The sequence below is a fragment of the Polypterus senegalus genome, chromosome 2 (assembly GCF_016835505.1).
Source record: "Polypterus senegalus isolate Bchr_013 chromosome 2, ASM1683550v1, whole genome shotgun sequence".
In the NCBI taxonomy this organism is placed as follows: domain Eukaryota; kingdom Metazoa; phylum Chordata; class Cladistia; order Polypteriformes; family Polypteridae; genus Polypterus; species Polypterus senegalus.
The window spans coordinates 299,473,546-299,496,094 of record NC_053155.1 but is presented as its reverse complement, the minus strand read 5'-3'; the positions used below and the strand labels follow the sequence as shown (position 1 = coordinate 299,496,094).

At 39.2% G+C, this 22,549-nt stretch overlaps 1 protein-coding gene across 2 annotated transcripts in view; it reads right to left on the bottom strand.

The window, feature by feature from the left end:
• Positions 1–3,001: 3,001 nt before the first annotated feature.
• The window catches only part of cog6 (component of oligomeric golgi complex 6), a 216,735-nt gene continuing 197,187 nt past the window's right edge, over positions 3,002–22,549 (bottom strand). For both annotated transcript variants that reach the window (XM_039745832.1, XM_039745833.1), the window contains exons 17-19: positions 17,447–17,500; positions 17,091–17,170; positions 3,002–3,276 (exon numbers count right to left, since the gene is read on the bottom strand). In XM_039745832.1, coding sequence (XP_039601766.1) covers positions 3,129–3,276; positions 17,091–17,170; positions 17,447–17,500 — 282 coding nt within the window. In that variant the 3' untranslated portion in view covers positions 3,002–3,128. The remainder of the gene's footprint in view (positions 3,277–17,090; positions 17,171–17,446; positions 17,501–22,549) is intronic.

Here is a 22,549-nt window from a genome sequence, read left to right as displayed (position 1 = left end):
CTGGAACGTGTGTCTGCCAACTGGGATCCTCAGCTGTTTCGTCATGTGGCATGTGCCCTGGTACAGAGCATAGTTAGTCCCATGAGGCTTTAGGTTTTCTGTTTAAGATGTCCACAGAGAATTCCAGAAGTAACTATTTAATAATACTTTAGCAAAAAAAAACATATGTTTGAACATTTTCAGGTTAGAACTGGATAACTGACATGTGAATTATGCAACTCGAGTGATGACAGATTTTTTTTTTCCTTTTCCCATGGATATTTTTCACATAATTTGCCGTTGTACAGCACAGGCCACTTATTGGCTTCTATTATGTCATAAATATTCTCTCCATGCTGCATGAAAATATATTAAAAATTTACGTCAGCCACAACTACAAAGTATATGCAGTAATATATAAAAAATATTTTTGTGTGGAGTACTCCTTAAAAATATTACCTATTAAATTTATACCATTTAATTATAATTTACCTGTCTATCATGATAATTTGATTTAGGATGATCACCATCACTTCAAGATGCTCCTACATGATGTTAAGGGGCGATTACAGAAAATAATGCTGGTTGAGCTTATCAGGAGTGACGGTATGTAAACCAGCAAGTCAGTAACACTACTGTCCTTAGTTTTTGGGCAATTCCTAAACAAAAGAATAACGAAAATTTTATCTTTGAGCTGTGAACCTCACACAAATTTTTTGGTTTGCATTTTGGTTTTTGTGCCTGTCTTCAAGTTTGTATTCAGTAATATTCATTTACTAGTCATCTTTTCTAAATTCACATCCTATTTTTGGAGTCATTACATGAATTAGCTACTCTAAACTGGCTGTGTATGAGTGTGCGTTGTGAAAGACTCTTGAATCAGTACTTGTTAATAATGTGTTCTGTAAAATTCTCAAACATTAGAATAATAAAGGACACAGAACAGAATGCTAAGACTCGCATTCAGAATGTAAAACAAAATTCCTGTTTAAATGATCATTTTCTTTATTGTACGCTTAAGAATATAATACCATCATGTTTTTCATTAAACACCTTATTTTGGGCCAAATAAAATGGGTCACTTAATTTAGGTATCCATTATAAATCAACTGTTAACAGTCTATAAATATTTTATCAACTATGCTGTTATTACAATTAAGACTCATGAAGTATCTTACTGTCATCTTCATTGTTTTACATCAAGTAAAAAAAGTTTTCATGTTTTAAAACATCCATAAAATTGCTTGAAAAGAACATACTAGTAGCACATAAATAAAATCATTAATGATGCCATGAACAATAGTGTGGAGAATCTCATAAAAAGTATTCCATCTAACCCGGGGTGGGCAAAGTCAGTCCTGGAGGGCCGCAGCAGCTGCAAGCTTTTGTTCCAACCCAGTTGCTTAATTAGAGAACAATACTTGCCAATAATTACATTTTATGGCTTGTTAGTGCTTTAACTATGCTATATCAGGTCATTCTCATAACCTAAATTTATTTTTTTGCATTTCAAAGGATATCTTCCAAATAATCTGAAGTCTAAAATGGATGAGTAATTCTCAGTCCTTCACTTTTTTCTCTTCACTTTCATTCCAAGTATTTAATTAAACCAAACAGTGCATGCTAAATACACACAGATAAAAATGGAAACAAGCTAAAGAATAACTGCTGGTTTCTTTAATCATTTGCATCTTATATGCAAATCTTATGCTAATAAGGAACAATTAAAAATCGAGAATACAACTGTTTAAGACTAAAATAAGCAATAAGGGTTCAAAATCTTAACCAACAAGACAACTAAAGTGAAGTAGAAGTGCTACTTGGGCTATAAGTGCTTCTTATTGAGCAACTAGGTTGGAATAAAAACCTGTAGCCAATGTGGCTGTCCAGGAAAGACTTTGCCCATCCCTGATGTAACTAATGTGTCTTTGGGGAGATGGAAGGAAACCCACCGTGATATGAGGTCAATATGAAAACTCCACACAGACAACAACATGGCCACGAGATTTGAATCCTTCATGCAGTACTGCCATCCCCTGCATCATTATGCCTTACCACTAAAAGTTCAAGTACTTTTTAATTTAGCATTGTTCAGTAGGACATTTAAGTTATAAAAAGCTGACACTCTTATTATGGCCAAGTTGGAAAGAAACTTTTGAGACAAAACACTATAACTACCTACCTAATATGCTATTGATCCTACATTTCCCACCGTGGCAAGGATTCTATAAGACCTCTGAAGCTGCGCTATCTGGCAAAAAGACATTACCAGTAAATCCTCTGATTTCTGTAAATTGTAAGGTGGAATCACCACAGATGAAACGTGTTGTTCCAACACTACCCACAAACACTCGATTGGATTGAGATCTGTGGATTTTGAAAAATGATCCATGCGTGGTGAAGACGATGGTGATTTTGGAAGCCAATTGATGTATAGAATACCTGAAAAAAGGACAGGAGCACCACACAAAATCAACATAAACTGCTGTGTTGCAGTGTGCCCACTTTGAAACGTCACAGCAAATAAATAAATAATTCAGTTTCCTTCAAGATTGTATCTCACAGTGCCTTAACCACAGCCTCAAGAGTTTTCCCTTATGGTTTAGCGGGTGGCCTGTCTACCAATTTCAATGGCAGCCTAAACACTCATTTAACCTACCCTATATGCCTCTTTCTCTAGCAGTGACATGGTAAAACAGTACATTGTTAATTGGTACTTTTCAACTATGCAAGCACATTTACAATTCCTGCTTACTTTTATTTATAGAAAATATGTGGTTGATTAAATCTTCATTCTGTTGTGTCATTTGGAAAAAACACTGCCATCCTGTGGTGGCTAAAGACAAAAGTATCCAGTAAATTGATGCTGAACAGAAGAAGACAACTCAATGTTAAGCATACTCTACTTTTCACAACAAAACAGTAAAAATACATAATTATTATGTCATCAAAATGAGAAGAAATTCTTTTATTTCCCTTTCCCCCAAAACACAGAAAACCCTTAAATATTTAAAGCAAGAAATCAAACAAAACATATAAAAGAATTTATTCATATTAAAAAAGAAAATCATGAGATGGATGGATAGTTGCTTATATTTCTTTTTACCTTATTACATTTCTCCTTAATTATAAATACTACATGTAAAAGTTTATGAAAGCAATGTTCGCACTTGTTGAGGAGATCGTTGGAGAATAGCCTCAGGCTCTTTGTACTGATTGGAGGGATTCATCACAGCGGCATAGAGTTCTTCATAGGCTCTACACACCAGTTCGGTGGACTGTTTAATAATCTGCTCTCTAAAATAAACAAACAGAAGGCCATCTATTAAAAAAAAATGACTTAATGTCCATACCCTGACATAAGGTTGGTCTATTTAAATGACAGCCCGCAGGCCACTTGAGGCCCAGAAGCAACCTCCGAGTGGTCCAGCCCATGGTCCCGCTAGAAACGCAGAGAAAAAGTTAGAAAAATTTTTTTTCCGCAAGCCTTCAGAAATTCCTACAGTAGTACAGACCATGAATGCAAACTCCACATAGCCTAGCACCACTCAACGCATAATGCAACATTGTTTTGTATTTAGAAGTGGTGGTAGTAGTCTATATATTAGTGATTTTTTTTTTTGTGATGTTATGCATTGGTAAGTTGTACTGGCACCTTAGTCGCAACATCATAGCATTGACTTCATAATAAATTATTCTATAATCAATTGCGTGCTGAGTGTTAGTTTTATTCCAGTTTCATCAAGTGAGTGCAAATGTGGGTTTCCACAAATACATATCATTCGATTGGGTAGTCCTCCACTCACACATTTTGATCCTGCAGATTCGTGATTGTTACGAGGACGATAATCAGCCACTGACACTCAAGGCAAAGAATGAATTAGAAAGACTGCATTCGATGAAAACATGCAAAAAGTTTGGACTTTCTTAAAAACTCTTATCAAATTAAGAACTTATTGCTTTGTGGGACTACGTAACTTTTTTGTAGAATTCAGAGCTCATTAACCAGCTGTTAATATTCTTTGATTTTGGAAATTCTGTGTTTGTAATTTTAAACTATGAAGCCCAATATTATGCAGCACAGTGCACCTGCTCAGGTTGTGTAATATAAGTGCTGCTTCCTCACAATAAGGAGATCATGGGTTCCTGTCTTGTGTCCTTCCTGCGTGGAGTTTGCAAAGCGCTTTGAGTAGTGAGTAAAGCACTATATAAAGGTAAAGAATTATTAATATACTAGATGATTTGTCAATTTCAAATTTTAACCATTATGCTTTTTCATCAAATAAACAAAACATGTAGCACTAGGACTCTCTGCCTCTATATACCTTCACAGCACCTCAAACTTGATCCAAACGCAATGTATGCTTTCTGTCACCTTTTTGTTTACAAAAAAGCAACGCTAATCACACATGTGGTGATTTAAAACACACCTGTGGTTCCTCAGTGTGCAGAGACGCTGTACTCATGTGTGTCAGCTACTGTCATCACTTGTTATGAGTTTGTGCACTGATAGCTCTGTTTAAATCTGTTAAATGCACCTTGTGATGTGCCTGGGTCAAAAATGACCAAAAAATGTATGTTTTTCAAAAGGTAAACAAATGTTACTGTAATACTGTGCATTGTTTTGTTTTATGCATTTTGAGATAAGCTTAGGTCAGATTTGACCAAAATATCTATTTTATTTTATTTCAAAATTGGAAAAAAAGTATTGGTACTATCTCAGATTCTGTTCAGTTATAGTTTTGTTATTGTTTTTAATGCATTAAAATTTTGATATGCCTGTGTCAGATGTAACCAAATTCAAAAGGGAGTCAATGAATACACATTACTTGTTTTTCAATATATTCATTCGTGTTGGTTTCAAATGTGTTATTACCTGTTGCATACCGACCACTGAAAATGTCTGACCCAGCTAAATTTCTTGGTTTGAAAATCTGGCCCAAATGAATTTCTAATTGAATAGCCCTGACATAAGGTATTAATTTGTAATCATTAATTAATCATTCTTAACTGTTGCATTTTCTTTGACTGGTGTGGTAATTATTACTTGTTGTCTATCAGACTGGATTAAGTAATAAGTGATATATCAAACAAGCCATGACACATTTTAGATTAGTTTGTTTTCATATGTGCAGCAGTAAAAGACAATCCTTACTTCTTTACTCATTAACAGATAGTCAAAATAAATGAAAATACTAATGTGTTACTAACAGTGTAACAATGTTAAACCAACAATCACAGAATTAACAGACAACTAACCGACTTACAACTATAAGTGTATGATTATTCCAGAGTAGCACTGGAAGGGATATTGCAACATGTCATTCAGAAATCTTTTCTTGTTTAAGTGCTTGCATCCACATGAAATGTTATAAACATTTAAAATATGCAATGAAGCCTTTTCACATTTGTATTATATAACTATGGTTTAGCCAAAGTACATGCTGAAGCTGCCAACAAAAACTCTACCACAAAGTCAACATAAAAAAGTAACCAAGAGGTATCCTTTTAAAAAAAATACAAATCATTTAAAAAAATATTAAAAAGCCATTCTTTATGTTAGGTTTCACTTTCTCTGCCAGTGCATTGAGAAGCCTTTCACCCAAAATGAAGAAGCCTTTGGTTTCAGTCTGTAACAGCCAGTGTAAAGTTTGGGCACATTCACAGTCAACATGGCACTGCCAGATCAAAACACTAGCGTGAAGAATTGCTTGCTTGCTGAAGTGACTTTACCTGCAGGTGGAAGTCCCATTTTATTTATGGTGCCAAATAAATTTGCGTTGTGGTGCACCAGTCTATTAGCAAGCGAAAACGATGAGAAAACATTGTCTATTGTTACGATTCTGCCTTTGTCCAGACCGGCTCCATAAGCTTTATGACCACAATCTTGGAAAGTCTTTCTCTTGCGAGATGACTGACATTTTTTCCTAAATAATGAGTGGCACTGCACATGTATTTTGGCTCCAAATCTGCTGCAATCCAAAACTTTATGCCAAATTTGTCAGGCTTGGATGAGATGTATTGCAACAAAGGACAACGGACCTTGGTTGGAAACAGTTGTTCATCAACAGTAATATATTGCCCTGGGTTGTAACTCAAAACACAGTTCTCAACAAAACGTTGCCAGATGTCCGAGGTCACAGCAAATCTGTTGTTTTTTCACACGTTTTGCAAAGGTGTCTTTGTTGTTAAAGCGCAAATGCCGCATGATACTCTGATAGCGGTCACAGGGCATTGCAGCTTTGATTGCCGGCATAACAAATAGTTCTGATTAGGCATCAACCACAGCACCAAATGTGGTCATTGCTGCTCTTGTGCAAAGAATAAAAATAAATGCTATCAGAGAGGGAGAGGCAAGTTCATTCTACCACATGAACGTGATTGAAAGAATAAATTGAATAAAAAAAAGGCATCAAAGGTAGCAAAAAGTGTTAATTTGATATTTGAACTTCAGTCTTCACACATTATACACTTCACTTCAGCATTTCATCAATTATTACTATAACATGAAAAAAGGTTTCTGTTTTAGTTATGTGTTCAACGTTTTTTTCCTCACATTCCCAGTCATCCTACATTTACCCAAATCGTTGCAGACACAAAGCACACATAAAATGTATGTATTCCAAATAACGAGATATTATTTACCCTGAACCACTGCATGCTTCCCAACCTGACCTGATATAATTCTATGCACCTCACAGATAAACAGACTTGAGCTGGAAGGACTTCAGTTGCATTTGTTTGGGAGGGAGGGGGGTGGTGGACGGGGCTGGGGAAGGGGATGGGACAGCAGGGTGCTTACTTCTTCTGCTGATTGACACGTTTGCAAAACAAAGAGACACTGATGAAGAGGTGATAAGGAATTTAAGGTGGCCCAGCATTACAACTTTTTTCATACTCTCCAGGGATTCTAGTGTTAATACTCTGCTACTCAAATGGAGTCAACAGCTGGCATTCACTTCTCCTTAAACATAAATACATTAGCAAATCACAATATAGGTGGGGCTGAAGCTATGCAATATTCCAAAAGAGGCAGCTTCACTTATTAAACACAGTTCACATCTAAGTCTATACCCAAAGAGTGAAAAATAAAAGTAAAATCACATTTCTTACTTCCTTTTGTATTTTTTCCTTTCCTTTTTTTTTTTTTTAAATCCATACTACATGATTAATTTCATCTGGTCTTATCAAAGATTTCAAAGTGTCACCTGTATTGACGTTTACTCATGCAGCAATTTTGAGACAATTAATTTCAAGATGCAGAAATACATACAGTGCCCTAAGGAATTATGTAGTATTTTGGTGAATAATGGAAAGATTCTCTCTTTAGAGTAACATAAAACAAAGTATTCCTAATATTGCAATGAGAAAGACATGTTTTCATAAATTGAAAAGATATGGCAGCAAATGTTGTATTTTAGTAGAATTCTAAAAAGAACATACTTCAGACTGACACAGTTCCAATCAGTATAATATCTGTTTAATGTTAATGCTCTGTTATTCTGCTTTTTACATTTTTTGAAATATACTGATTAATAGCAATTGTAAATAAATATTTGTCAATAATACTGTGATGAATAGGCTATGCTAAAGGGGCGCATACATTCTTAGCACAATGTTGTGACTGGGAGAGTGCCATTTGGTTGTTCGGGGCTTACCAATTTATGCAAATAAAGGCCGACAACAGAAGAGATGAGCACAGCACATAAACAGAGGCACTAACCAGAGAGGTGCTCTGGAAAGTGAAGTGAAGGAGGACAGGGAGAGTTGGGCGAAGCTCAAGTAAGATGTGGCTAGTAAGTGCTATAAACCTCGAGTGCTGGTGCTAGTGTGAGTGTAGGTGTTACTTCAGCAGCTCAAGTGAACTAATAATCTTAGCCCATGGTAAATACATAAAAAAAACACATTGTATGCAGAAAAATACTATTGGTTACATTGTACTTTTGATATATTGAATTACCCAATAGCACTATAAGTGATTCCCATTGTCTTAGGAAATTTCCTGGGCAAAGCTGGGTAACACAACTAGTAATTAACATAAAATGAATCATACCTCATGATTAACATTTATACATTCTAAAATACTTCACCATAAATAACAAGTCACTACACATCAAATAGAATAGGCATACAAATCTGTCCATTTTTGAAATCTGTTGATTCCACGGTTGCAGAAAAGCCAAGTCCTATCTTAGCAGTATCAAACAGATGAAAGTAAAAAGTACTAATGGGTTGTGACAAGTGTATGTCAGATGGAAATTAAAAAAAATGCTTCCGCACAATGCTGTCCTATTGTGACCAAAAATTAATACTGAATTTATATACTTTGTGGTTACTATAAAAACATAATTTACTATAACTTACTACAGAATATTCATACATAAAGTTCTGAAACTTTTTTAATCCAATTAAAGGTTGCTTAGGGGTTCACCACAACCTGTATAAGCAGCACTGGGGACAAAGAAGAAACATCCCTGGAAAGGCTCAAAAATCAGATCATCCAGTGGAAATATTATCAAAGCAGATAGGATGCTGAATTCATGCAGCAGCATCATCTACTGTACCTCCATGGTCCCCGTTTCTAAATATATATTACAATATGTGTGAAAGCTTAGTAAGTATAACTTTTAATATGCATGAGTAGTATGCACAACTGCTAACACGCTGATAAGAAGACAAACACAGAAAATGACTCATGATCAATTATTTTCTTATATTTGATTAGAATATTTCCCCTTATTATGAAGAAATTATAGCTCTACTAAATCAATATCTAATATATTTGGTACAATACTTGCAAAAAAAGAATATAACAATAAGATTAGAATTTGTATTTCCATTTACTGATCCATCTTCCAAATTATTATTTTTTCATGGAAGAATTAGGGTATAAAAGCATAACAGTTCAAAAGCTAGAATTAACCAGGATAAGATGTAAATCATTACTCAGCACTCTCATGTGTACTGGGATATCTTAGATTTCCCAAACTACAGAACAGTAACCATCCTTACACATTTTGTTCAAAATTGTATGCTTCTAAGGCTAACTGCAAAGTTATATATGGAGGTTTTTCATATTTTTCCAAATTCCTTTGCTAATTTAATTGAATTTATTCTTTTAACAAACAGTAACATTGCATTGTTTAAACCCCTTCATGCAATTCAGGGTTGTGATGGGCTGGAGCCTATCCCAGCGGCACTGGTCATTGTGGTACAGTGCAGAGAACAGCTCTGGACTGGGTGCCAGCCTACTGCAGGGTCAAATCACACAAACACACACACATGCATACAGGACCAGTATAAAATCGACAATTAACCTAACTAGTATATTTATGGAGATTGGGAAGTAAAGCAGTGTGAAAAACCCATGTAGAAAAAGCAAAACATGCAGACTCCACATGGACAACAACCTGGCACAAGGTTAAAACCCAGAATGCTGGTCTGTGAGGTAGTGGTTACACCCAGTGCAGTACTATGCCACCTTTGAGGAAATGATAAAAAAAAAAGTAAACAATTCACTAGAAAAACAGATTTAGAAGGGCATTAAACTGTACCCTTTATATATAAAAAATACAATAGCAAAAAAGACTGTTTTTTAAAATTTTCCACACTTGAAACAGCGAAAGGTTCATGAATAACAAACAATAATAATAATTTAATGCACTTTAGATATGGCAGCATTTTTTTTTTTTGGAAAAGTGTCACTTTTTCCTCACTAAATGACCAACTTTTTTAAATGATTCATTTTCATTTACACATACTTAAATGTGTAATGCCATATGAAGTATCCAAGGCATGCCAGTTTATCTGAAATTTTGAAAACAATATAAAAAGACCAAGTTCTTTAAGCATATAGGATGTAAATACAGAAAAGAAACTAATGACCTCTTTCAAAGCATTCCTTTTGTTAAAAAAAGAGTTAATTACAGATGCAAAATACTGTTAAATAAATGTTACAAGAATGGAGTTTACCCCACAAGAACCACAACAATGACTTTGTCATAGATTTCCCATAGTGGGTCTGTGTAGTGGGTTTTTGCAGGTCTTTAATGATGCTTTTATAGAAATTCCAAAGGCCATGAAATGAAATGTCTATTGTGGTGGCTGTGGCCAATTTTGTCTGTGTTCACATGACTGTGGTATCCATATCTATACTGGCCTTTCACTTACATCAACTGGTAAACTCATTTGTTTAAACTAGAGTTTGATTGTGCTGTTTATAAATAAATAGTTTATTTACATACTTGGATTTGGCTGACTAGATTTTTGCTTGGGGGGATTGAATCACAAATACATCACATGCTTCTCGGTCATATTCCTGTAAAACTAAGACACTATTTATAATTTATGAAGGTGGAAGCATAACTGAGAGCTCACTGACAAAATTATCACTTAAATGCATTAAGAGCCACAATTATTTTCACAAACTTCAAACCTACAATTGTACCTAACTCCTAAGATTCACTTTGGGTTTTCCATAACTATGTCAGCTAATGTAGATGCAATAGAAGTATTGTCATATGAACAGAATAGAGAAGAATTCTTACATGCATGCTGTAGTAAGGCTGGAACTTTTATATTTTCAGTAGAGTTGTGGTGCACTGTTTTTTATTGCTGCCTCAAAGATACAGCATCAATGATTTGAATTGTGCATCTGGCTGTTGTATGTGAGAAATTCACACATTATACATGTGTGCATAAGGTACTGTGCTTTCTCTCCCACATCCTCAAATTTGCTGAAAGCGTATAGATTTTCTACATGTGAGAGTGTGCTGTTATTTTAGAAGGTTGGGTCTGCAAAGAAGTGATTCCTCCTTCTACAGCTGGTTTATACCTTGTGCTCAATGCAGGCAGGATAGGCCTGATCCCTGCAAAATCGATGAATGAATGGGAACATTCCAATTCCTTTTTCATAAAGTTTGCTTTCAAGTTCCATATCCCCTCAATGTCTTATTATTACTGAATACTTTCAATCTCCTATGTGTTGTTTGATTTGCCACATTCCTACTCAATGCTGAATTCAGAAACTTTTGACCACTCCAGGGGTATCTAAAATGTTACTTTGTTTAATGTCATCTGCAAACATATACAGCTTGTTAGTTGTATTTTTAACTGGATTGATTATAAATTAAAAAAGCAGTGCCTCCCTAACCCTTTTAAAATAACTTAATTCATAAAAAAGGTTTCCCACACCATAACTTATTGCTTTAGGTGTTTAACTACAATTATGCACCCAACTGCACACTTGATTTAAAATTTCTGTTTTGTTCAATTTGGCATTTTTACAAACAATACTGTATGTGACCCACGAATCAAATGTTTTTTTTTGCTTCTGCATCAAATGCTAGAATATTTGTGAAACATCCGGAAAGTATTCACAGTGCATCACTTTTTCCACATTTTGTTATGTTACAGCCTTATTCCAAAATGGATTCAATTTATTTTTTCCTCAGAATTCTACACACAACACCCCATAATGACAACGTGAAAAAAGTTTACTTGAGGTTTTTGCAAATTTATTAAAAATAAAAAAACTGAGAAATCACATGTACATACGTATTCACAGCCTCTGCTCAATACTTTGTCGATGCACCTTTGGCAGCAATTACAGCCTCAAGTCTTTTTGAATATGACACACCTATCCTTGGCCAGTTTCGCCCATTCCTCTTTGCAGCACCTCTCAAGCTCCATCAGGTTGGATGGGAAGCGTCGATGCACAGCCATTTTAAGATCTCTCCAGAGATGTTCAATCAGATTCAAGTCTGGGCTTTGGCTGGGCCACTCAAGGACATTCACAGAGTTGTCCTGAAGCCACTCCTTTGATATCTTGGCTGTGTGCTCAGGGTCGTTGTCCTGCTGAAAGATGAACCGTCGCCCCAGTCTGAGGTCAAGAGTGCTCTGGAGCAGGTTTTCATCCAGGATGTCTCTGTACATTGCTGCAGTCATTTTTTCCTTTATCCTGACAAGTCTCCCAGTTCCTGCCACTGAAAAACATCCCCACAGCATGATGCTGCCACTACCATGCTTCGCTGTAGGGATGGTATTGGCCTGGTGATGAGCAGTGCCTGGTTTCCTCCAAACGTGACGCCCAGAGAATTTTGTTTCTCATGGTCTGAGAGTCCTTCAGGTGTCTTTTAGCAAACTCCAGACGGGCTGCCATGTGCCTTTTTTACTAAGGAGTGGCTTCCATCTGGCCACTCTACCATACAGGCCTGATTGGTGGATTGCTGCAGAGATGGTTGTCCTTCTGGAAAGTTCTCCTCTCTCCACAGAGGACCTCTGGAGCTCTGACAGAGTGACCATTGGGTTCTTGGTCACCTCCCTGACTAAGGCCCTTCTCCCCCGAATCGCTTAGTTTAGATGGCCGGCCAGCTCTAGGAAGAGTCCTGATGATTTCGAACTTCTTCCAATTACGGATGATGGAGGCCACTGTGTTCATTGGGACTTTCAAAGCAGCAGAATTTTTTCTGTAACCTTCCCCAGATTTGTGCCTCAAGACAATCCTGTCTTGGAGGTCTACAGACAATTCCTTTGACTTCATTCTTGGTTTGTGCTCTGACATGAACTGTCAACTGTGGGACCTTATATAGACCGGTGTGTGCCTTTCCAAATCTTGTCCAATCAACTGAATTTACAGTTGGACTCCAGTTAAGCTGCAGAAACATCTCAAGAATGATCAGGGGAAACAGGATGCACCTGAGCTCAATTTTGAGCTTCATGGCAAAGGCTGTGAATACTTATGTACATGTGATTTCTCAGTTTTTTTTATTTTTAATAAATTTGCAAAACCTCAAGTAAACTTTTTTCACGTTGTCATTATGGGGTGTTGTGTGTAGAATTCCGAGGAACAAAATGAATTTAATCCATTTTGGTATAAAGCTGTAACTTGTGGAAAAAGTGATGCGCTGTGAATACTTTCCAGATGCACTGGAAATGTTATGTCCCAAAACCCCATTTTGACGGTATTATAATACTAGCTGTGTAAGCCTGTGGTGTAAAAAGCCCAGGGTCCTAGAAACTATTGAAATCATCAGAAAAAAACCCTGAAATGTACATTTGTGCAAATATGTAATATTCAATCATTTTCCTTAATAAATAAATGACCAAGTATAATATTTTTTGTCTCATTTGTTTAACTGGGTTTCTATTTATCTACTTTTAGGACTTGAGTGAAAATCTGATGATGATGATGATGTTTTAGGTCATATTTATGCAGAAGCATAGAAAATTCTAAAGGGTTCACAAACTTTCAAGCACAACTGTAGAGATGGCAGGTAACTGAAAGGAACTAATCTGCGCATCTACCTCCTAAGATTCGTTCTGCCGACATGCTCGCATTGCTTGTGCATTAGTGGCGGAAGGAAAAGTAAAAAGGATACCGTTTGCCTATGATAGCGACTAAGTGACTTTGTCTTTCTTCTGAGGTTTTGTTTCGCTGACGTTTGCTGAAGTTTTCTGTTTCCTCGGGGGTGGATCCCTTACCTGACTCCACCTCTCACTTCCGGGCCGGACAGACAGACACACACACTTCCACTAATAAACGTTTATATACTGAATTGATGTTATTCTATTTTTTCTTTAATAATTGGTTCCATTAATATGCTTACTATACACTTCCCCCTCCTTGAACCGTCACCTTATTGTGGTGGAGGGATTTGCGTGTCCCAATGATCCTAGGAGCTATGTTGTCCGGGGCTTTATGCCCCTGGTAGGGACACCCAAGGCAAACTGGTCCTAGGTGAGGGATGAGACAAAGAGTGGTTCAATAAACCTCTGATGAAGAATAAAAACCTTGGACGACGTTTTCCCTTGCCGGACGCTGGATCACCGGGGCCCCCCTCTGGAGCCAGGCCTGGAGGTGGGGCTCGATGGCGGCCTGGTGGCGGGCCTGCACCCATGGGGCTTGGCCGGGCACAGCCCAAAGAGGTAACGTGGGTCCTCCTCCCCATGGGCTCACCACCTATGGGAGGGGCCAAGGAGGTTGGGTGCAGTGTGAGTTGGGTGGTGGCAGAAGGCGGGGATCTTGGCGGTCTGATCCTCGGCTACAGAAACTGGCTCTTTGGATGTGGAATGTCACCTCTCTGAAGGGGAAGGAGCCTGAGCTAGTGCGCGAGATCGAGAGGTTCCGGCTAGATATAGTCGGACTCACCTCGACGCACAGCTTGGACTCTGGAACCAATCTCCTTGAGAGGGGCTGGACTCTCTACCACTCTGGAGTTGCCCCCAGTGAGAGGCGCCGAGCAGGTGTGGGCATACTTATTGCCCCCCGACTCAGAGCCTGTGCATTGGGGTTTACCCCGGTGGACGAGAGGGTGGCCTCCCTCCGCCGGGTGGGGGGGAAGGGTCCTGACTGTTGTTTGTCAACAGCAGTTTGGAGTATCCACCCTTTTGGAGTCTCTGGAGGGTTGCTAGAGGGCATACCTTCTGGGGATTCCCTCGTTTTGCTGGGAGACTTCAATGCTCACGTGGGCAATGACAGTGAGACCTGGAAGGGCATGATTGGGAGGAATGGCCCCGATCTGAACCCGGCGGTGTTTTGTTATTGGACTTCTGTGCTCGTCACGGATTGTCCATAACGAACACCATGTTCAAGCATAAGGGTGTTCATATGTGCACCTGGCACCAGGACACCCTAGGCCTCAGGTCGATGATCGACTTTGTGGTGTCTTGGACACTCGGGTGAAGAGAGGGGCGGAGCTGTCAACTGATCACCACCTGGTGGTGAGTTGGCTTGATGGTGGGGAAGATGCGGTCAGACCTGGTAGGCCCAAGCGTGTTGTGAGGGTCTGCTGGGAGCGGCTGGCAGAGTCCCCTGTCAGAAGTAGCTTCAACTCCCACCTCCGGCAGAACTTCAACCACGTCCCGAGGGAGGTGGGGACATTGAGTCGAATGGGCCATGTTCCGTGCCTCTATTGTTGAGGCGGCTGACGGAGCTGTGGCCGCAAGGTGGTGGTGCCTGTCGTGGCGGCAATCCCGAACCCGTTGGTGGACACCGGCGTGAGGGATGCCGTCAAGCTGAAGAAGAGTCCTATAGGACTTTTTGTCCTGTGGGTCTCTGGAGGCAGCTGATAGGTACCGGCAGGCCAAGCGGAGCGGCTTCGGTTGTTGCTGAGGCAAAACTTCGGGCATGGGAGGAGTTTGGAGGCCATGGAGAGCGACTTTGGACGGCCGAGGAGATTCTGGTTCACCGTCCGGCGTCTCAGGAGGGAGAAGCAGTGCAGTGTCAACACCGTATATGGTGGGGATGGTGCGCTGCTGACCTCGACTTCGGGCGTTATGGGTCGGTGGGAGGAGTACTTCGAAGACCTCCTCAATCCCACTAACATGCCTTCCAATGAGGAAGCAGAGCCTGGGGACTCTGAGGTGGGCTCTCCCATCTCTGGGACTGAAGTCACCGAGGTGGTCAAAAAACTCCTTGGTGGCAGGGCCCCAGGGGTGGATGAGATACGCCGGAGTTCCTTAAGGCTCTGGATGTTGTAGGACTGTCTTGGTTGACACGTCTCTGCAACATCGCATGGACATCGGGACAGTGCCTCTGGATTGGCAGACGGGGTGGTGGTCCCCTCTTTAAAAGGGGACGGAGGGTGTGTTCCAACTATAGAGGGATCACACTCCTCAGCCTCCCTGGAAAAGTCTATTCGGGGTTCTGGAGAGGAGGGTCCGTCGGATAGTGAACCTCGGATTCAGGAGGAACAGTGTGGTTTTCTGTCCTGGTCGCGGAACAGTGGACCAGCTCTTCACCCTTAGCAGAGTCCTGGAGGGTGCATGGGAGTTTGCCCGACCGGTCTACATGTGTTTTGTGGACTTGGAAAAGGCATTCGACCGTGTCCCTCGGGAATCCTGTGGGGGTGCTCGGGAGTATGGGGTACGGACCCCTGATAAGAGCTGTTTGGTCTCTGTACAACCGTGTCAGAGCTTGGTCCGCATTGCCGGCAGTAAGTCGAGCCCGTTTCCAGTGAGAGTTGGACTCCGCCAGGGCTGCCCTTTGTCACCGATTCTGTTCATAACTTTTATGGACAGAATTTCTAGGCGCAGCCAGGGTGTTGAAGGGGTCCGGTTTGGTGGACTCAGGATTGGGTCACTGCTTTTTGCAGATGATGTTGTCCTGTTTGCTTCATCAGGCCGTGATCTTCAGCTCTCTCTGGATCGGTTCGCAGCTGAGTGTGAAGCAGCTGGGATGAGAATCAGCACCTCCAAATCCGAGAGCATGGTCCTCAGCCGGAAAAGGGTGGAGTGCCCTCTCAGGGTTGGGGAGAGATCCTGCCCCAAGTGGAGGAGTTCAAGTATCTCGGGGTCTTGTTCACGAGTGAGGGAAGAATGGAGCGTGAGATCGACAGGCGGATCGGTGCGGCATCCGCAGTGATGCGGGCTTTGCATCGGTCTGTCGTGGTGAAAAAGGAGCTGAGCCGTAAGGCAAAGCTCTCAATTTACCAGTCGATCTACGCTCCTACCCTCACCTATGGTCATGAGCTATGGGTAGTGACCGAAAGAACGAGATCGTGAATATAAGATGGAAAATTTTTGACGAATCTAAAGCTTTCGCTCTTCCCCATAGATGATAGGTTATGGTGGGGAAAGCGCAAAGCAAAAACATAGCCAACCTCAGTTATGTGAGGAAAAATGAATGGTGTCAAAAAGGGTATGATAATGAATTCAATAATTTTAGAAGAAAAATGAAAAACAAACTGATAATCTAGTACATTTAATTTGTTAATTGGGAATTATACTTATAATTATACTTAATTCTTTTAGTGAAGAAAGCAAAGCTGTTTGTAAAGTGCTATGCACCAGATTCAAACAGCAGAAAACAGGGAAAATACACACACACACAGAGCCAAAATAAATACATTTTCAAACCCACTTAATCCAATTTAGTCTTTTGAGGAACCACAGTCACATGGGGGCTAAATCAGAGATGCCAGCTAAACTAATCTGCATAACTTTAAGATACAGGAGTAAAACCAGAATATATGCAGGTAAATCCTTCAGATGCATGTAAAATACATGCAGACAACAATAAGGCACATGATTTAAATCTCATTGGCAGAATTATAACATTACAAACACTGTAAGTGTGTACTTAATATAGTCATGAACTACACATTACTTACTTGAGTGTTGCACTTAAAAGAAAATTCAGCTGTGGCATCATTAAGGAATCTGGAACAGACAGGTAACGGTCAAACTGAACCTAAGGTTTTAAAATCAAAACAAAAATGAGTGCACATTATTAGTGCATTTTATAGAACTTTCAATTAAATGTTATTAATAGATTGGATGTTGAACAGACGTCCTTTATTTGTTGTTTTAATGTATAAAAGTATGTCAAAATTATTTTAATGAAATACAGAAAGATACTGCCTCTAGTAGGAATTGTCAAAGTTATAAACAATGTTACTCTGGATTTTCTTAAACAATGCAAAATGATTAACTATAAATGTTTGAAAAAAAAGTTTTTTTTTTTTACCATCGCTGCCTTCAATGAAGCACTGTCCATACTGGGAACATTTGCAAGTGGGTTCTGAAAATACAAAAAAAAATAAGTAAACTTGACATTAAGGAAACACCTTCTACCCAGTGCAAATCTGAAATCTATTACATGACTGCAACAAAAAGAAAGTACAGCAGCAGGCAGCAATGAGTGTTAGCCAAGCCTCTAAAGATATAAAAGATCTCAGTCTATTTTTGGGAATACCCACCCAGTCAAATCTAAGAATGTAGTACCTGCACAGACGCAGATAAAGATCATGATGCATATGTCCTGCAAAGATGGAATTAACTGAAAGTATTTTTACTTTACTAGCATTTGGAACATTAACTACAACAAATTCAAACGTCATTGCAACATTTCCTAGAGCCACTATTTATGTCCATCAGAACAGAGCTCATCTCAACAGCTGCAATATTAAGCACTATTTGGTTGTATTGCATAGTGCAAGTTCCATCATGGTAATAATGGTATCTCCTTTTCAGTAAGCTGCAACCCTGAAAAACATTATAAACAAGGTGCATATTACAGTTCAACTATCTTAAGAATTCCCAAAGATGTTCTGTGTAGCAACACAATGGTGTTTTTATTTTTATTACAGTTTTTCTCCGCCAAAAGGTTTTAGCTAAATAAATCAAGCACAGTGTCAGCTATGCACGTGTTAACTGTAGTAAATATAGTGATTATTAGGCAAATGGTATTAAGGAACTGGTGTCCAAACAGTATGATGCATATGATTATTAAATAAATATAGCAGTGAATTAAAAAAATTGTCTCTGCTCTGGTAATTTGCAATAATTACAAAATTATTAATAATTTTGCAGGTGCTAGATGACATGCTATAAAAGATTGTAAAAGGTGAATTCACACTGAAACGTACAAACACACACAAATAAATAAATAAATCCTGGATTGAAAGATACTCTAATGGCACTGTAAATTAACTGCATTCTATTAACAGAACATGTGACTAAGGCAAGCATTTAATATTTCTGCCTCATTTCGACCCAAAACTATTGTAATCCAAATGTGATTCATGGAAAATGAAGACCCAGAATAATCGACTGAACTTTTGATTCTTTCTTGTGTTCCAGTTTTTTCATTACAGTAAGCCATCTCTGTTCAGCCTACAGCTGAAAGAAACTTTGAGATCAAAAGAGATCAAAACAGCTTACCTCTGTTTTCCCTTAAATTAACAAACTAAAAAAATCTTAATGTGAACATGTACATATATTACAGTAATCCCTCGCTATATCACGCTTCGACTTTCATGGCTTCACTCTATCGTGGATTTTATATCTAAATATATAATACGTATTTTTCGCTGCTTCGCGGGCTTCTGCGGTCTTTTGCTATTGGCGGATGACTAAGAAGCTACCCAATCAGAGCATGCAGTTAAGTTCATGTGTGCTGACTGGCTCAGCGACAGAGCGCCGAATTCGATTCCGCTGTGTTAGCTAGGAAGTCTCGTCTCGCTCATTCAGCATCAATGTGTTTCGCTGTGTAAAGAGTTAACTTTCGTGCTCTTTTGCGTTTATCTTTGTGCATAGTGAAGCCTTTCGTTACAGCTCCAAAACAATCTGCTCCTGCTACTGCTACAGGGGCCGTGCCCAAGTGCCAACAGAAGATGCTAACGATTGCCGAAAAGGTAAAAGTTTTGGATATGTTGAAGGAAGGGAACAGCTGTAGGATGTCATTATGGCATCAATTAGTCCACAATTCTTTTTATTTAAAAAGGAGGAAAACAATATAAGATCTACGGCCGCAGTGTCCTTTAAGCAGGGCACAAAACGAGTTGTAAGTGGATGTAATAAGGCGGTAGTCCAGGGGTTTGGAGTTGGGAGGTTTTGGATGATCATGGACCAGGGCATCACTGAGCTCCTGGACTGTCTGAGGTGCAACCTGCTGGCGTCGGATGGACTGAAACATAATGTCCCAGAGGTGTTCTATTGGATTTAGGTCAGGCTAGTTTGGGAGGCAGTCAATGGTATCAATTCGTTCATCCTCCAAGAACTGTCTGCATACTCTCGTCACATGAGGCCGAGCATTGTCATGCACCGGGAGGAACCCAGGACCCACTCCACCAGCATAGGGTCTGACAATGGGTCCAAAGATTTTATCCTGATACCTAATGGAAGCCAATGTGCTGTTGTATAGCCTGTAGAGTTCTGTGCGTCCTCCATGGATATGCCTGCCTAGACCATCACTGACCCACCACCAAACCGGTCATGCTGAACGATGTTACGGGCAGCATAACGTTCTCCACTGTCTCTCCAGATCCTTTCATGTTTGTCACATGTGCTCAGGGTGAACCTGCTCTCATCTGTGAAAAGCACAGGGCACCAGTGGTGGACCTGCCAATTCTGGTATTCTATGGCAAATGCCAATTGAGCCCCATGGTGCTGGGCAGTGAGCACAGGGCCTACTAAAGGATGACAGGCCCTCAGGCCACCCTCATGAAGTATGTTTCTGATTGTTTGGTCAGAGACATTCACACCAGTGGCCTTGCCTGCTCGAGGTCATTTTGTAGGGCACTGGCAGTGCTCATCCTGTTTCTCCTTGCCCAAAGGAGCAGATACCGGTCCTGTTGATGGGTTAAGGACCTTCTACAGACCTGTCTAGCTCTCCTAGTGTAACTGTCTGTCTCCTGGAATCTGCACCATGCCCTTGAGACTGCTGGGAGAAACAGCAAACCTTCTGGCAATGGCACGTTTTGGTGTGCCATCCTGGAGAATTTGGACTACCTGTGCAACCTCTGTAGGGTCCAGGTATCGCTTCATGCTACCAGTAGTGACACTGATTGTAGCCAAATGCAAAACTAGTGAAAACCCAGTCAGAAAAGATGAAGAGGGAAAAATATCAGTGGCCTCCACCTGTTAAGCCATTCCTGTTTTGGGGGTCATCTCATTGTTGCCCCTCTAGTGCACCTGTTGTTAATTTCATTAACACCAAAACAGCTGAAACTGATTAATAACACCCTCTGCTACTTAACTGACCAGATCAATAGCCCAGAACTTTCATTGACTTGATGCCATACTCGGATTAAAAAATGTTCCTTTAATTTTTTGAGCAATATATATATATATATATATATATATATATATATATATATATATATATACACACATACACACACTTACACACTGAGATCTCACTTTATGATCTCATTTATACCATGTGTAAGAAATACTGAGAGAAGTTATTTTTGATATAAACTATTAAAATACACTACAAATGCAAAGTTAAATTCTACTGTTGCAATTCAATTTGTCAAAAATAAAAAGTGCCTTTCTTTTTCATACAAGATTGAAATAAATACAAAACATTCATTTTCCAAGTATATTATATCTAAGACAGAAAGGGAATCAACAATGGGAAAGCAACAAAGTAATTTAAAATATCTTATTCAACAATACAGATAATGTACTTGAAGGGAAAACTGCAGCTGAAAAATCAAGTCTACTTTGCAATGCACTTTTTAGGAGATGTATCTTTTACTCTAGTAGGGCTTAAAGGACTTCATAGCATAACGAACTTAATTTAACAAAGTTTCAAGAAGGTGTTACATGCCCTGAAGCAGAAACCGTGAAAACCTTTAAATAAATACCTGGATGAGATATTGGGACACCTTAGTTATTAAACAAACAAGCTTGATGGAATGGTCTTTACTCATTTGTCAAATTTCTTATCTTTATGCTTCAGGATGCGATATTTTTCATTTATAATATAGTTTTAATATCATTTATATACCAATATTCCTTGAACATGTTACTTACTAATGTGATTTACTAGTCTGTCTTATTATGTTTAATGGTCCTGGTGCTCCCCAGCAAAATTAATTATGCAAGAGGATCTTTTCTCTTATGTAATGTATCTGATATGCTAACATCTTATTAACCTTTTCTTGATGTCCATAATAAGCAAGGAATAATTTAAATAATTATGCAGTTTTTTCTTGCAGTTAATAAATGGACTCTAATCAGAAAGGCAATCTATTTCGTAAAGATTAACTTTGTAAAAACTGGCATATGTCTTGTTAAGTTTGGAGAGAAGATCATATTTTTCCATTGCTCTTGTGGTTAATGATATCTTCATGTGTAAAAACAAGGAATGTTTACTCCTTTATACCAAAAACTGTAAATTGAAAAAAGATGCAAGAGCATCTCATTTCATTTTCAAGGTACACTAAGTTAGTAAAGTTGACATGTAAACATGCCTTCTTTACATTCCACATAGCAGGCACAGCGGTCCTCATAAATTTATTGATTAAGGGAGTAGGAACAAACAGCGCATAAAGCCATCAATATATTTTGCATAACAAACTGTTATGTAGTTGTCTACTGCCTTATTCAAAATGCTATTCAGTTATGGCACTGTATAGGCCCCTACAGAGTGAGGAAATAAGTCCATCATAAGACTACACTTAATTGTCACATTAACTTCCACAGGTAACTACATCCTGCTGCACTCGTATTGTTTGTGAGATAATGTCTTCTGAAAAAAGTACAGCAATCCCTCCTGGATCACGGGGGTTGCGTTCCAGAACCCCCCACGATAGATGAAAATCCTCGAAGAAGAAACCATATGCGTTTTGGAACCTCTTTCGTACGTGGTTCGATTCCCCGAGAGGGGGTGCAGTGAGTGTGTACGCCTGATGAGCCTAGAATTAGGGCGAAATACGTGTCGCTTACTCTTTGCATTATTTGACAGTAAAACTATTCAGCCATTCTATGTTCTGCTTCTCGCAACTGAAAGAGGGCACAGTGGTGGATGTCTGCTAACTTGCAGACCAACCACAAGCGTTACCTGGTAGGTAACCACCCATACAATCAGATTGTGATTCAGACTACAAATGCCATGAATATATATATATTAAAAATAGCAGAAGCCCAGGCACTGACCCCTGTGGAACACCATACTTAATGTCGGCCAATTCTGGTGAGGTTCCTCACATCATCACCCTCTGCTTCCTGTGTCTGATCCAATTCTGTACCCATTTAACAACATCACCCTGAACTCTCATTTTTGCTTAGTTTGATGCTCAACCTCTGATGTGGCATCTTATAAAATCTTTCTGAAAGT